Source organism: Mytilus edulis, chromosome 4 (genome assembly GCF_963676685.1).
Source record: "Mytilus edulis chromosome 4, xbMytEdul2.2, whole genome shotgun sequence".
Lineage (NCBI taxonomy): Eukaryota > Metazoa > Mollusca > Bivalvia > Mytilida > Mytilidae > Mytilus > Mytilus edulis.
This window is the reverse complement of record NC_092347.1, coordinates 69,851,219-69,867,257: the sequence shown is the minus strand read 5'-3', so window position 1 is coordinate 69,867,257 and position 16,039 is coordinate 69,851,219. Positions and strand designations below refer to the sequence as shown.

General features: G+C 32.0%; 2 protein-coding genes across 8 annotated transcripts in view; one reads left to right on the top strand and one right to left on the bottom strand.

Moving 5' to 3' along the window:
- Positions 1-16,039, bottom strand: part of LOC139520368 (dynactin subunit 1-like) — a 60,124-nt gene that overhangs the window by 10,813 nt on the left and 33,272 nt on the right. The gene's annotated exons all lie outside the window — the stretch shown is intronic.
- LOC139520370 (E3 ubiquitin-protein ligase TRIM71-like) lies at positions 6,150-8,109 on the top strand. The gene has a single exon (XM_071312956.1). It carries the CDS (start codon positions 6,226-6,228, stop codon positions 7,903-7,905), a length of 1,680 nt encoding a protein of 559 aa, XP_071169057.1. The 5' UTR covers positions 6,150-6,225; the 3' UTR covers positions 7,906-8,109.

The following is a 16,039-nucleotide window of genomic DNA, read 5'->3' as shown; positions in this document are numbered from 1 at the left end:
AGTGGTTGTCGTTTGTTTATGTGTTACATAATTTGTTTTTTGTTCATTTTTTTACATAAATAAGGCCGTTAGTTTTCTCGTTTGAATTGTTTACATTGTCTTATCAGGGCCTATTATAGCTGACTATGCGGTATGGGCTTTGCTCATTGTTGAAGGCCGTACGGTGACCTATAGTTGTTAATGTCTGTGTCATTTTGGTCTGTTGTGGATAGTTGTCTCATTGGCAATCATACTACATCTTCTTTTTTATATGATGGAACACAAAAAGCAAATATCAAATACATAAAGTTAGGCCACACCAATTTAATTTCTTGTTCTACGGATTTTTGGACTCCAAAATTTGGGGCGAGCGAGCGATTTGAAAATTTTAATAAAAAAATATTTAATTTGCAAATTTTTGAGGCGAAGCTTGAAAAGTAAAGGCGAGCGATTATAATTTTTTTTTGTAAACATAAAATAGTAGGTTTTGACAATATTAAAGCTTGATTTATCACTTGTACTTTTGACATTCCTTTAATTTCTGAAGAATTTTTTCCCTGTTCACCAAGAAATAATTAAATCTGGGTTATATTTATGTGTGACTGACAATGAGACAATTCTCCTTCCAAGTCATAATCAGTTTGGGGACAACCCTTTAATGTTATAAATATCCCTTTTACATGTTTTATGATGGATCAATATAAGTTATAATATATTTGTTTGTACAAAAGGCTCATATTTTCTCAAAGAACTATATATCTATCTGGTATTAAATGGTCAAAACATGTCCAAGAATTTTGTAATATTCCTGGACTTTAACCATGTTAACACATTTACTTTAACAGTTTAATATTATTCAAAATAAGTGGACCCCTCTTTTAGAAAAAGTTGTTTAAAATATGATGTAACTCTCCTCTTTTTGAGTACAAAATTCTAAGTTTAAAAGGTTTTGTATAGAAGAACTATACAAATCCTTGGTATTTCTATTTTCTTTTCTACATCAGTAAAATGACCCCTTGTCTGAGGGAGGGTTGTTCTCAACCTGATAATAACAAACACAGGTCAAAGTATGGCCTTTTACACAGGGCTTTGATCCAGTCCAAACAGCAGGCTATAAAGGACCCCAAAATTATTAGCGTACACAATTCGAAGAGGAAAACCAACGATCTAATTTATATATCATGTATATCCAAACGGGAAAATACCAATGAACGACATCAACAAACGATAACTGCTGAACGATAGGCCCCTGAATCAATCAGGACAGGTGCATAAACATGCAGCGGCTATGGATAGTTTTGTTTCGCCAGCATACAATATAATTGCAGTTGAAGGCAAATCCTTCAGAAGTTCTTTGTACTTTATTCTAAAAAGGAACATTTTTTAATAGGGAATATAAGTAAGGGGGAAAGTAACCATTTTTTTGTTCTTTTTATAATATTTACAAAAAAAAAAACAGTGCGGGAAATGGACATGATTACATTTCCGGATGCGGGAAGCGGGAATATAAAAAAAATTAAAAAATTCTGTTTTGAAAAAAATAGGTGCGGGCGGGTCCGTCGAACAAGGAATCAAATTGGTGTGGCCTTAGGCCAGGATTTTTTAATTTGTTGGTTTATGGATACGCCGACCCCATTTTGCCAATTTGCAGAATAAAAATAAAAGACTTTTCATGCTTTTTTTATTCCCGTCAACCCAAAAAAACAATTATCTCTAAAAAAAAAAAAAAATTATCATTTTTTATGAAATTAAATGCATTAAACAATAACGGAATTGACAACACTTTCTATCTTGAAAATTGAAACTTCCAATTTACGTATCTAAAAATAGACAAATCAATAATAACTGACCTTGAAATGTCGTTTGCGCAAATAATTTTGTGGAACGAAACCTGTGTTTAAAACTCATTACACATTAAGTCCGTTTCCCGTATTTGTCATCATTGCGTAATATAGAAAATGGAAAATGAACTTGTCCAACAGGTGAAGACGTCAAGTTAAAGAACTTAATCAAAACAAATCCTTTGGAATTTTCTTCAGACTTTTGTCGTTGATAATTAAAAAAAAATATCGTCCATTTAGATATAAACCAGATGCTCCGCAGGGTGCAGCTTTATACGACTGCAGAGGTTGAACATTGAACGGTTAGGGCAAGTATGGACACAACATTCAAGCTGGATTCAGCTCTAAATTTGGATTGTGATTAAATAGTTGACACAGCACAGGTTTCTGACACAGCATGAATGTGGTCTAATGAACTTAATTTTTTTTTGCTTATGAGCAATTTACTATGCTGTTGAATATTTATCCTCTCAAAACAATGTTTGAAGAAATTTTCTTCTTATTTATTAAATCTGAAATGAGAAAAATTGACCCCCCCCCCCTCTGCAATTTTTTTTTTCACATCCACTTTTCCCTTATTCCAAAACTGATCTCAATTCAAATTTCTAATGGAGTTTGCCACAATAACTGCTCATTTAAATACATCATTTATATTAAAATGTAAAAAAAGGTGCTTGTAATCACTGAATGGTAAAGATTGTTTTAATTTATTAGTTGGTAGTAAAAGTGAATATACATTGTATATTGTATAAAACAATGATTTAAGTTGATTCAATAACTCCAATTTTCAAAGAATATTTCATAAAAACTGTGCAATTAAAAATTGCTTGCTATTGCGCAATATTGTGCAATTAGATATTTCTTGCTATTGCGCAATACTGTGCAATTGAAGATTTCTTGCTATTGCACAATACTGTGCAATTGAAGATTTCTTGCTATTGCGCAATACTGTGTAATTGGAAATTTCTTGCTATTGCACAATATTGTGCAATTGAAGAGTTCTTGCTATTGCACAATACTGTGCAATCGAAAATTTCTTGCTATTGCACAATACTCAATATAATAATTTTGGACCCTGATTTAGACCAACTTGAAAACTGGGCCCATAATCAAAAATCTAAGAACATGTTTAGATTCAGCATATCAAAGAACCCCAAGAATTCAATTTTTGTTAAAATCAAGCTAAGTTTAATTTTGGACCCTTTGGACCTAATGTAGACCAATTTGAAAACAGGACCAAAAATTAAGAATCTGAATACACGGTTGAAATCAAACAAAGTTTAATTTTAGACTCTTTTGGCCCCTAATTCGTTGGGACCAAAACTCCCAAAATCAATCCAAGTCATAAACCTTGTGTTAAAATTTCATAGATTTCTATTAACTTATCCTAAAGTTATTGTGCAAAAACCAAGAAAAATGCTTATTTGGGACCTGTTTTTGGCCCCTTATTCCTAAACTGTTGGGACCAAAACACCCAAAATCAATCCCAACCTTCCTTTTATGGTCCTAAACCTTGTGTTTAAATTTCATAGATTTCTATTTACTTTTACTAAAGTAAGAGTGCGAAAAACCAAAAGTCTTCGAACGAAGACGACGACGACGACGCCAACGTGATACCAATATACGACCAAAAAATTTTCAATTTTTGCGGTCGTATAAAAATCAACCCCTGATCTGCAGACATTAGAAAACTCAAAGATTATTAAGATCTCTTTAGAGCATGGGTCTTTTACCTCAATGTATTTGTATCTTTAACAATGGACTACAGCCTAAAATTAAATTCATGACAAAAACCACTTTTTTGTTGATCTTGTACTGCCTATCATTTTTTTTTTCTGTTTTCATTTTCTCTCTCTTCTATAGTTTTTGCCAAGAACACATAAAAGGGTGAATTATAGTTTATTAGGGCAATAACTCCTAAAGAGAATTCTTGTGATTTGGGCTAAATTCAACTTTTAAGTACAGTCATGGGACAAAAGTGAGTTCTCACTCAGAAAATGTCCTATCATTTCAATTAAAATTGATATTTTTAAAAAAAATATTACCAAGTAACTGTATGATTGATTTTAATAAAAATAGATACCAAAAGATGTAAAAATGTCTGAAGTTTTATTGTTTATTTAGTCATAACTTTCTGGAGTTTAGTTTTCATCATCTGATGAGTTGAACACAAATGCAAATTTTAATTTGGTTAGAATAATAGCAAACTTTTCAAGAAATATTTTTCTTTGTGTTCATCTCGTCAGAAAATTAAAATGAGCATGAATAATATTCTAACCAAATAAACAATAAAACTTGAGACATTTCTACATCTTTTGGTATCTATATTATGAAAATTGCTCATACTTTGTAATAATTTTTTGAAAAATATCGATTTTAGTTGAAATGATAGGACTTTTTAGGACTGGGAATTCACTTTTGTTCAATCACTGTAAATCTTGTCTAGCTTATCATTTTTGCTTTTTTGAAATGTCTATGTCTTTTATAATTTTAAAAATAATTATAAGACAAAAACACTAAAAATGGGTAAAGATTGTCATTAAAGAGTACAATAAGAGGTCTTCTGGCAGTTCTGATGAAAATGGAAAAATCCTAGATTTCAACATTATCAACATTTAGCTGTCTCATATTTTGTTTAATATCTATATTACAATTTTCAAAATTATCGACAAAATTTGTTTTTTACCCCTATGTTGCTACTTTTCGGCCATGTGGGCCATACTAGTTGGCTGTAAGGGTCTTCCTAACATTATTTAAACAAAATAACCAAAATGATGATTGTGGCCAAGTTTGGTTAGATTTGGCCTAGCAGTTTTAGAGGAGAAGATTTCTATAAAAGTTAATGGGTAATGGCAACAGAAAACGAATGCCAAGTGATGAAAAAAGCTAACTTGGCCCTGTAGGCAGATGAGCTCTGAAAAAAAACAACTCTTATATCCAATTACTTTGGGCCAAATTGAACAGATCAATAACCATATAATATAATATATGATTGTAAGTTGTAAGGTAATTCATCAATGAAGGATTGAAATGTTAAGTTCACTGTGACCTATTAATTGTGTTAAGAATACTGCTTTATCAGCGGGAAAATTGAAAGCATAGAAATATAGTATTTGCTAATACACAAGCTATTGGCATATACTACACTGTGGATGCATTTAATGTTGTGGGTATCAATTTTCGTGGATTGCTGAACACTTGAATATTCAAGGATATTTGAATTTTGTGGTCTTGCCTATCTTTGTATATATGGCCTATTGAAAATATGTTATTCTTTGAAAATTGGTATTCAACGAATAATAATGAATCCACAGTATCTGATGTCATATTTAGCAAAGACAATGAAGAATGACAAGATGTTCAAAGAAAGATTGACCTATTTTGGTGGAAGGTTATAATCCCCCTTGGATATTCTTCAGGTTATGTGTAATGTGTATGAGGACATTATATAATTGGATCCACTTTATATATGTTATTGAAGAATATGCATGCAATAGGTCATTTTTCAGACTCACACATTTAAATAAACACATTTATACATCAAAACCAAAACATATGGTGAGGGTTTGTGAAGTATAAAATTTAAGTGCCAAGGAAAGAAAAGTGTTTATCCACCTCAAAATTAAACATAAAATAATAGTCTTATTCCCTGAAATGTAGTTCAGAATGACTAAAGTTGGTAGGTAGCTGACATATCTTTAATATACCAAACAGGTTGACATGGATGTTCAACAGTATTCAGTTTGCCCTCCTTAACTCTGTTCAGAGTGACGTGTATCAAATAATGCATTTTTTCATTAAACTAATAACCTTCATATGATATTAATAAATGTATAAAAACTTTGAAAAACATTTAGAAAAAGAGGGCTTTACATATCATTATTCGACCCTAACATACTTCAATTAAAACCAAGTTTTTGTTAAGTTACATTAATATCAGATTATTTACAATGATTAAAAGGGGTTCTATAGGAATACCTGTAAACATACCTTTTATTTGGCATAACAAAGTATTACTCTATCAAGTCACACTTTAAAAAATTGCTAGTCATCTAGCGTTTTGCATTTGTACAGGTACGGATAATATCATCATGATCATAATCATGTTTATAATACAAAGTTTAACATTTATGAACAATAACTTTTTTCACTTCATTTTCAATAGAAAAAAGTATAAGATTCATTTCCTTTGTTGCTCAATTAAGATACATAATTCTTTTGCTAAGGAAGAAAAGTTTTATTATCAAGAAGAACTTTAAACTGTTTACACTACTGTAATAAACTTGATCAAGATATGATACCTTAAATTGTATAAGGTACATTTAAATTTATATATCTTATATACCTGTTCTGGTTTATCTAGTAGTCACCTGAATACAAACCAGGAAATAGAATAGCTTCAATAATGGCGTTTTCTAAATCAGTAATTAGAAGCCAAATGCCCATAAACTGTAATCTATGTGAAACCGAGAAGAATATCAAATGGAAATGCCTGACCTGTGGAGTTCTAATGTGCAGTACATGTAAAGATAAAATACATCTGAGAATTGCTAAGGATCATAAGGTAGTGGACATCAAGAATGTAGGGCTGCCTGTTGAAGAATTGGATTTTACCAATATCAAATGTAAAGAACATTCAGAACAATCTACTTGTCTTTTTTGTACAAAATGTGACAAACTGGTTTGCCCTACTTGTGTTTCCAAGGTTCACAAGAAACATGATCTAACAGAAATAAGTGATGCATATAACATAAAGATAGACAAACTGAAGAAAGAACAAAGTAAGCTGCAAAGGGAAAAATATGAAATTATTGCGACCAAGGATCAACTGAACCAGTTTCAAAAATCTGAAAATTCAAATTATGCCAAAGTAAGCACAGATATTCTTAACCATGAAAAAGTATTGAAACTAGCAGTTAAAGAACATATTGAAAAACTTAGAAATGAGTTAGACCAGAACCACAAAGCTTCTTCCAAAGTGAATGAAGAATGTATCAAAGCCATTTCCAAAAGTGAGAGACAAATAGAGGAAAAGTATAGTGATGTTCAAGATTTCATGGATTCCACAGACATTTCTAAATTTTTCCAAAATGTCAACAAAATTGAGAAATCAACAGAACTATCCATCCCCAAGCCTGAAATATCACATAGAAAAACACTACAATTTATTCCTGGAGAGATAACTCTGTCTAACATTGGAGTATTACAAAGTGTAGACATACCATTACCTGAAGTAAAAGTTTCTCTCAGTGTTGTTAATCAATATCAGACTAATCTTTCTATGGTTGGTCATTTATCTCTATGTCCTGATGATTCTCTGTGGATATCTTGTGATGAAGATGAAGTGTTACAGAAAGTAAAACCTGAAGGGATCAATCTAAAAACAATATCAACCTTAAACATCATGATCTATGGTATGGCAATACTTGCATCTGACAATCTACTTATAAAAGTAAAAGGTAAAACAAGACTACAAATGATCAGCAGTACCACTGGTAAAGTAACAGACAGTGTGTATGACATTAAGCCTCTCATTCCTATAGCCATTCATATCACCAGTGGAGGTCAGATCATAGTAGGAGGTAATAAAGAAGGAAGAAGAGCTGTGTTTGTATTAAATAAGAATGGAGACCATGAAGCTGTGTATGAACATGACAAACATAAACAGACAATATTTAGTTACCCCTGGAGAATTACTACAACCAGCAATGGTAATATACATGTGGCAGACTATGATATAGTTGAACGCAGTGGTAAAGTGGTAGTGTTAGGACCGGGAGGTGATGTGATACACATATATAAAGGGGATACAGATATCAACAAGAAGAAACCATTCAGACCATCAACAGTAGTGACAACACCTAGAGACAATGTCATTGTAGCTGATCCTGAATCTCATACCCTCCACATCCTGAACAACTCAGGACAGATGATTACATACATAAAGACAACAGACCATGGAATAGAACGTCCATTTTCCCTTGCCTTCTCTCAAACAGGACAGCTCTATATAGGATGTTCTAAACATGTCAGAAATACAGAAAAGGAAGCAAAGATATATCAAGTGAATATATCAGGGTGCTAAAGTAATCCAAAAACAATAAATTGGACCACTCATATGTCAACTTTGGGTCAACCCAATTCAGTAACTTTATATCCCTAAAAAGAAAAAGGAAAAGGTTCTTATTTTATTCATCTGTTGAAATACTGACTAATCAGACTGATCATCAAATCAATACTTGAATGCATTCTAAATCTCTATGATTACAATAAATTATGTCAAACTTGTGGTCTACCTCATTCAGTTTTATACCATCAAAACTAAAAAATACAAGGTTCAGATTTTTTTATATTTTTATATTATATATTTTGCACTGGCTAAACTTGATTCTGCAAAGGAATACTAAAATTGCATAAAGGCATCATATATGTTGGTCTAATATGTCCGTCTGACACATTGTGATTATGTATATGTACATAATGTAGTCTCTAAACTAGATCATTTGCACAAATTCGGTAACTTCCATAATACAGTGCCATTAAAAAATAAAAAGATAATATTAGTTAGATGGAGAGGTTATATAAACTCTTAAAAAATATATGGAAAGGACAATCAGTTTAATAAAAATTCACTGTCAATACATGGGGATCAAATTGCAGTCAAAACTACACAGTAAAACAGCATCACTTTGTTCAATGGGTTTTGATGATAATGGTATGTTTTTAGTATGTTTTTTATATCCTGTACCAAGTCAGGGATATGGCCATTGTTATATTATAATTCGTTTCTGTGTGTGTTACATTTTAACGTTGTGTTTCAGTTTTGTCGTTTGTTTTCTCTTATTTTTGAGTGTGAATTCACATTACTATTAGACGTGTCACGGTACTTATCTATCCTAAATTCATGTATTTGGTTTTGATGTTATATTTGTTATTCTCATAGGATTTTGTCTAATGCTTAGTCCGTTTCTGTGTGTGTTACATTTTAATGTTGTGTCGTTGTTCTCCTCTTATATTTAATGTGTTTCCCTCAGTTTTAGTTTGTTACCCCGATTTTGTTTTTTGTCCATGGATTTATGAGTTTTGAACAGCGGTATACTACTGCCTTTATTTATTAAATGATTAGATTTTTAAGTTCAAAAGAATAATAAGGTTTTGAAAGTTTAAAGCTATGGAAAATTATGATTTTAATTTGACAAATGTAAATATTTTGCATCACATAAATTTTATCTTGTTAAGGAAATACTAGTACATTAATGGTAATGCTGTAATCTTACAAAAATGGGGAATGTGTAGTTTAACTATCATGCCAATTTACCTGATTTACCAAAAATATAAATCCTTAACATGAGCAATGAAAAACAATGAAAAAATGTTGATAAAAATCTCAAGTAATACTGTGGATTCATTATTATTCGTTGGATACTAATTTTTCGTGGATTTCGTGGTAACAGGGGAACCACGAATTTTAAAGTTCAACGAATTACAAGTTTTCGAAAGGACTGTATGCAGACTTTACCAAAACCACGAAATTAAATATCCACGAATATGCAAGTTTTCCTCAATCCACGAAAATTGGTACCAACGAAAATAAATGAATCCACAGTAGGTCCAAACTCCAGCTGAAAATGTTCAAATCTCCAGTTGTGACAATACAACACTGTCGCTATATGACCTCCCATACAACCATATAAGGTGCTGTTGTACAATTCAGTACATGTATTGAGATTTCTGATATTTAGCTATTTTTTTGTAATAATTGTCTCTATATTAGACTGAGACCTATAAAAATAAGAAGATGCAGTATGACTGTCAATGAGACAACTATCCACCAAAGTTAAAAAAAGAAGTGGATGCAAGCAATTATGGGCAACCAGTACAACCTTTAAGAATGAGAAAAACCAATCTGTCCGCTATAAAGGCCCAGACATGAAAAATATGCATCAATACAATTAAGAGCAGAATGCACAAAATTGAAATGTCTCGCCTGCTTTATTGACCATTTGTTTTAATCTGATAGTCCTAAATATAAAATTTAACTATGAGTTTCTCATAAACTAAACATGATAAAAAAATGTGGTCAAGGTCAAATAAACCAAGCCAGAAATATATGATACCTTACAATCATTCCATACACCAAATATAGTTGACCTAATGTTTATAGTTACCAAGAAACATACCAAAACATGAAAATTTTGTGTAAACTAATGAACAATGAGGTCAAGGTCAGATGAACCCTGTCAGACAGACATGTACACCGTAAGTACAATCTTACGATGCTTTAATTATAGTTGACCTTTTGCATATAGTATCTAAGAAACAAACGTAACCAGAAAAAACATAACATTGACCAATGAACCATGAAAATTAGATTCCTGTCAGATGATAACTGCTAGACAGTCATATACATTGTACACTTTACAATCATTCAATACATCAAATATAGTTGACCAATTGCCTACAGTTTTAGGAAAACAAACTGAAACACAACAAAAATTACATTGATAAATGAATTGTAAACATGAGGTATTAAAGGCCAAATAAAATCTTCCAGAATGACAGGTACATCAAAAATATTTCCATACACCAATTATAGTTGATCTATTGCATACAATATTAGAAAAAAGACCAAAACTCAAAAGCTTCATTTTAAATACTGAACCATATAAATGAGATCTAGATCAGATGACACCTGCCAGTTGGACAGTTACACCAATTGTGGTTGACCTATAATTGCTTATATAGTATCTGAGACATGGATTTGACCTTGTTCACTAATCCATGAAATGAGGTAAGGATGAGATTAAGGTCAACCAGCTGCTCTGCAGGGCGCAGCTTTATACAACCGCCGAGTTCGAACCCTGAACATTAGGCAAGTATGGACACAACATTCAAGCTTGATACAGCTCTGAATTTGGATTGTGATTAAATAGTTGACACAACACAGGTTTCTGACACATAATGAATGTGGTCTAAAAACTTAAACTTTAAATTTTAAATTGGACATTACCTATTATGGTCCAATATCCAAAATCTAAATACATGGTTAGATTCAGCATATCAAAGAACCCCAAGAATTCAATGCTTGATGAAATCAAATAAAAGTTCAATTTTGGACCCTTTAGTCCTCAATATGGACCAATCTGATAACTGGTGTCATATGGTATTTTGAACCCCATGGTAAATTGACCCCGGGCTCAAAATACCGCTATGGTAAATTGTACCCCCCCTGTATGGAAAATTGAACCCCAATGGTAACTTGAACCCCCCTGTTTTTTTCATCCTAGATGATTATTAGAACATTTTACATTATTCTAAAGCTTATCATAGATTAAAAACTCATTCAAGACAAGTATGGGAGGTACATTTTCCATGCTTAATTAAAAGAAATATCTTTGCTTGGTATAAGTGCTCTAAAGTCTTTACCAACAAAATGTCATTCAAAACACTTATTGACACATTATAACTAGACCATATGTAGCTTGAATGCTTTAATTATTTGTAATTATAACATACGTATATACAAAAATGTATATATATATATAAGGGTAGTTTTGATTTTCCATGGTAAAAAAGGGGGAGGGGGTCAAAATACCATGGCAAAGTTAAATTTTAAAAATATGCAAGTTAAATACATACAAACTACTTATTGGTGAATTCTAACTACATAAAAGAGTTACAATTGCCAGATTTTTTGGAAATTAAAGGCCTAGAGTAGGGGGTTCAACATATTGCAGGGGGTCAAAATACCATGGCAAAGTAAAATTTTCAAAATAACTTTTCTAGCAAGTTTAATACATACAAACTGCTTATTGGAGTATTCTAACTACATAAAAGAGTTCAAATTGCCAGAATTTCTGAAATTAAAGACCTAGAGTAGGGGGTTCAATATATCGCAGGGGGGTCAAAATACCATGGCAAGGTAAAATTTTCAAAATAACTTTTCCAGCAAGTTTAATACATACAAACTGCTTATTGGAGTATTCTAACTACATAAAAGAGTTCAAATTGCCAGAATTTCTGAAATTAAAGACCTAGAGTAGGGGGTTCAATATATCGCAGGGGGGTCAAAATACCATGGCAAAGTAAAATTTTCAAAATAACTTTTCCAGCAAGTTTAATACATACAAACTACTTATTGGTGTATTGTAACTACATAAACTAGAGGCTCTAAAGAGCCTGTGTCGCTCACCTTGCTCTATGTGACTATTAAACAAAGGAAGCAGATGGATTCATGACAAAATTGTATTTTGGTGATGGCGATGTGTTTGTACATCTTACTTTACTGAACATCCTTGCTGCTTACAATTATCACTATCTATAATGAACTTGGCCCAGTAGTTTCAGTGGAAAATGTTAGTAAAAATTGTTGAAAATTGACTATAAAGGACAATAACTCCTTAGGGGGTCAATTGACCATTTCTGTCATGTTGACTAATTTGTAAATCTTACTTTGCTGAACATTATTGCTGTTTACAGTATATCTCTATCTATAATAATATTCAAGATAATAACCAAAATCTGCAAAATTTCCTTAAAATTACTAATTTGGGGGCAGCAACCCAACAACAGGTTGTCTGATTTGTCTGAAAATTTCAGGGCAGATAGATCTTGACCTGATAAACACTTTTACCGAATGTCAGATTTGCACTAAATGCTTTGGTTTTTGAGTTATAAGCCAAAAACTGCATTTTACCCCTATGTTCTATATTTAGCCATGGCGGCCATCTTGGTTGGTTGGCCGGGTCACGCCACACATTTTTTAAACTAGATATCCCAAAGATGATTGTGGCCAAGTTTAGATCAATTTGGCCTAGTAGTTTCAGAGGAGAAGATTTTTGCAAAAGATGACTAAGATTTACGAAAAAATGGTTAAAAAATAACTATAAAGGTCAATAACTCCTAAAGGGGTCAATTGACCATTTCTGTCATGTTGACTAATTTGTAAATCTTACTTTGCTGAACATTATTGCTGTTTACAGTTTATCTCTATCTATAATAATATTCAAGATAATAGCCAAAAACAGCAAAAATTCCCTAAAATTACAAGTTCAGGGGCAGCAACCCAATAACCGGTTGTCGGATTCATCTGAAAATTTGAGGGCAGATAGATTTTGACCTGTTGAACAATTTTACCCCATGTCAGATTTGCTCTAAATGCTTTGGTTTTTGAGTTACAAGCCAAAAACTGCATTTTACCCCTATGTTCTATTTTTAGCCATGGCGGCCATCTTGGTTGGTTGGGCAGGTCACCGGACACAATTTTTAAACTAGATACCCTAATAATGATTATGGCAATGTTTGGTTAAATTTGGCCGAGCAGTTTCAGAGGAGAAGATTTTTGTAAAAGTTAACGATGCCGGACGACGACGGACGCCGGACAACAAGTTTAATACATACCTCGCCATGGTATTTTGACCCCCCTGTGGTATAATGAACCCCCTACTACAGACCTTGAATTTCAAAAATTCAAGCTATTATAACTCCTTAACATAGTAATAATACTCCAATAAGTAGTTTGTATGTATTTAACATGATGGAAAAGATATTTTGAAAATTTTACTTTGCCATGGTATTTTGACCCACCTGCGGTATATTGAACCCCCTACTAAAGACCTTGAATTTCCAAAAATCTGGCAATTCTAACTCTTTTATGTAGTTAGAATTCACCAATAAGTAGTTTGTATGTATTTAATATACTGGAAAAGATATTTTGAAAATTTTACTTAGCCATGGTATTTTGACCCCCCTGCAGTATATTGAACCCCCTACTATAGACCTTGAATTTCAAAAATTCAAGCTATTCTAAATCTTTAACATAGTTATTTTACTCCAATTAGTAGTTTGTATGTATTTAATATACTGGAAAAGATATTTTGAAAATTTTACTTAGCCATGGTATTTTGACCCCCCTGCAGTATATCGAAACCCTACTATAGACCTTGAATTATAAAAATTCAAGCTGTTCTAACTCCTTAACATAGTTATAATACTCCAATAAGTAGTTTGTATGTATTTAATATACTGGAAAAGATATTTTGAAAATTTTACTTAGCCATGGTATTTTGACCCCCCTGCGGTATATTGAACCCCCTACTATAGACCTTGAATTTCAAAAATTCAAGCTATTCTAAATCCTTAAGGAGGCTCGAGGGTATACAAATTTCAGAAAAAAATTAAACATTTGTTTTCATTACAAATTTTATTTATTACCTTTTGTAGTTGTTACTATATAATATGGTACAAAAAATATTCAAAAAAATTAATTCGTGTTGGCCCCAGATGACTTTTAAAATGTAAACATCATTTAAAAAGTTCCAAATTATCTCCCTTTGGTGGAAAAATGCCATTTTTTGGTTTTAAAATTGAAATATCTCTTTTAACTCATCGGTGACCTATATTTTTAAATATAATTTCGATATATGCTGTACTTAAACTAAATTATTGTAAAATCTGAGCGATTTCTGTAATAAATTTCTTTTTTATTTCGATATTACCTTTATTTCTCCTATTAATTCAACAACAAAAAAACACTTTTGCAAAGATGTATACTTCTTTCGAAGGCAGATTGTGAGCGAAAATGAACGGTGACCCCATTTTTTAATTTTATTTTTCTATTAACCATAAGATAAAGTTCATTTATAGAAAAATATAGAGAAATCCTTTATAAATGATTTAGACCTGCGAACCCCCTTAACATAGTTATATTACTCCAATAAGCAGTTTGTATGTATTTAATATACTGGAAAAGATATTTTGAAAATTTTACTTAGCCATGGTATTTTGACCCCCCTGCGATATATTGAACCCCCTACTACATTTTGTACTATACAGTGGCGGATCCAGAACTTTTCATAAGCGGGGGCCCTTTGGTTGACCTAAGGGGGGCTCGCTCCAGTCATGCTTCAGTGATTCCCTATATAATCAACCAAATTTTTCCCACAAAAGGGGGGGCCCAGCCCCCCCTGGATCCGCCTAGGCTATAGACCTTGAATTTAAAAAATTCAAGCTATTCTAACTCCTTAACATAGTTATAATACTCCAATAAGTAGTTTGTATGTATTTAATATACTGGAAAAGATATTCTGAAAATTTTACTTAGCCATGGTATTTTGACCCCCCTGCAGTATATTGAATCCCTACTATAGACCTTGAATTTCAAAAATTCAAGCTATTCTAACTCCTTGACATAGTTATATTACTCCAATAAGTTGTTTGTATGTATTAAACATGCTGGAAAAGATATTTTGAAAATTTTGCTTAGCCATGGTATTATGACCCCCCTGCGGCATATTGAACCCCCTAATTAAAACCACAAATAAAAAAAAAATAGTAGCCAATAAGTTGTAAATAAGATTATCTGCAATACTATTTACCAACAAGAGGCTCTCAAGAGCCTGAATCGCTCACCTGAATTTTTTTGGTTTAATCTCTCATCAATGATTATTTTGGCTTTTCAATTTATTTAAATGTTCTTTGAATCATCCTATTTTCTTCAAAAGCAAAAAAAAATCATTTTCTCCTATGTTCTATTTTAGCCATAGGAGCTATGTTTCTTGACATACAAGGAAATGAAATATAAAATTTATACTAGATACTCTGAAACTGTAAAACTCATTTAGCCTAAGTTTGGCTGAAATTGATACAGCAGTTTCAAAGGAGAAGATTTTTTAAAGTAAGTCAACATGATGAACAAATTGTGAAAAAAGTCTTTAAAGGGCAATAACTCCTTAAGAGGTCGATTGACAATTTTGGTCAAATTGACTTATTTGTAGATCTTACTTTGCTTAACATTTTTGCCATTAACAGTTTATCTGTATCTATAATAATATTCAAGATAATGACCAAAAACTGCAAAATTTCCTTAAAATTACCAATTAAGTGGCAGTAACCCAACAATGGTTTGTTTGATTCATCTGAAAATTTCAGGGCTGATAGATCTTGACCTAATGAACATTTTTACCCCATGTCAGATTTGCTCTAAATGCTTTCGTTTTTGAGATATAAGCCAAAAACTGCATTTGACCCCTATGTTCTATTTTAAGTAACGGCGGCCATGTTTTTTGACGGATCAAAAATCGAAGCACACACTTTGTGCAGGATAATCTAAGGAACAATCATGCTAAGTTTCATCCAAATCCATTCAGCAGTTTCAGAGGAGAAGATTTTTTAAAGTTAGCAAATATAATGAACAAATTGTGAAAAATTGTCATTAAAGG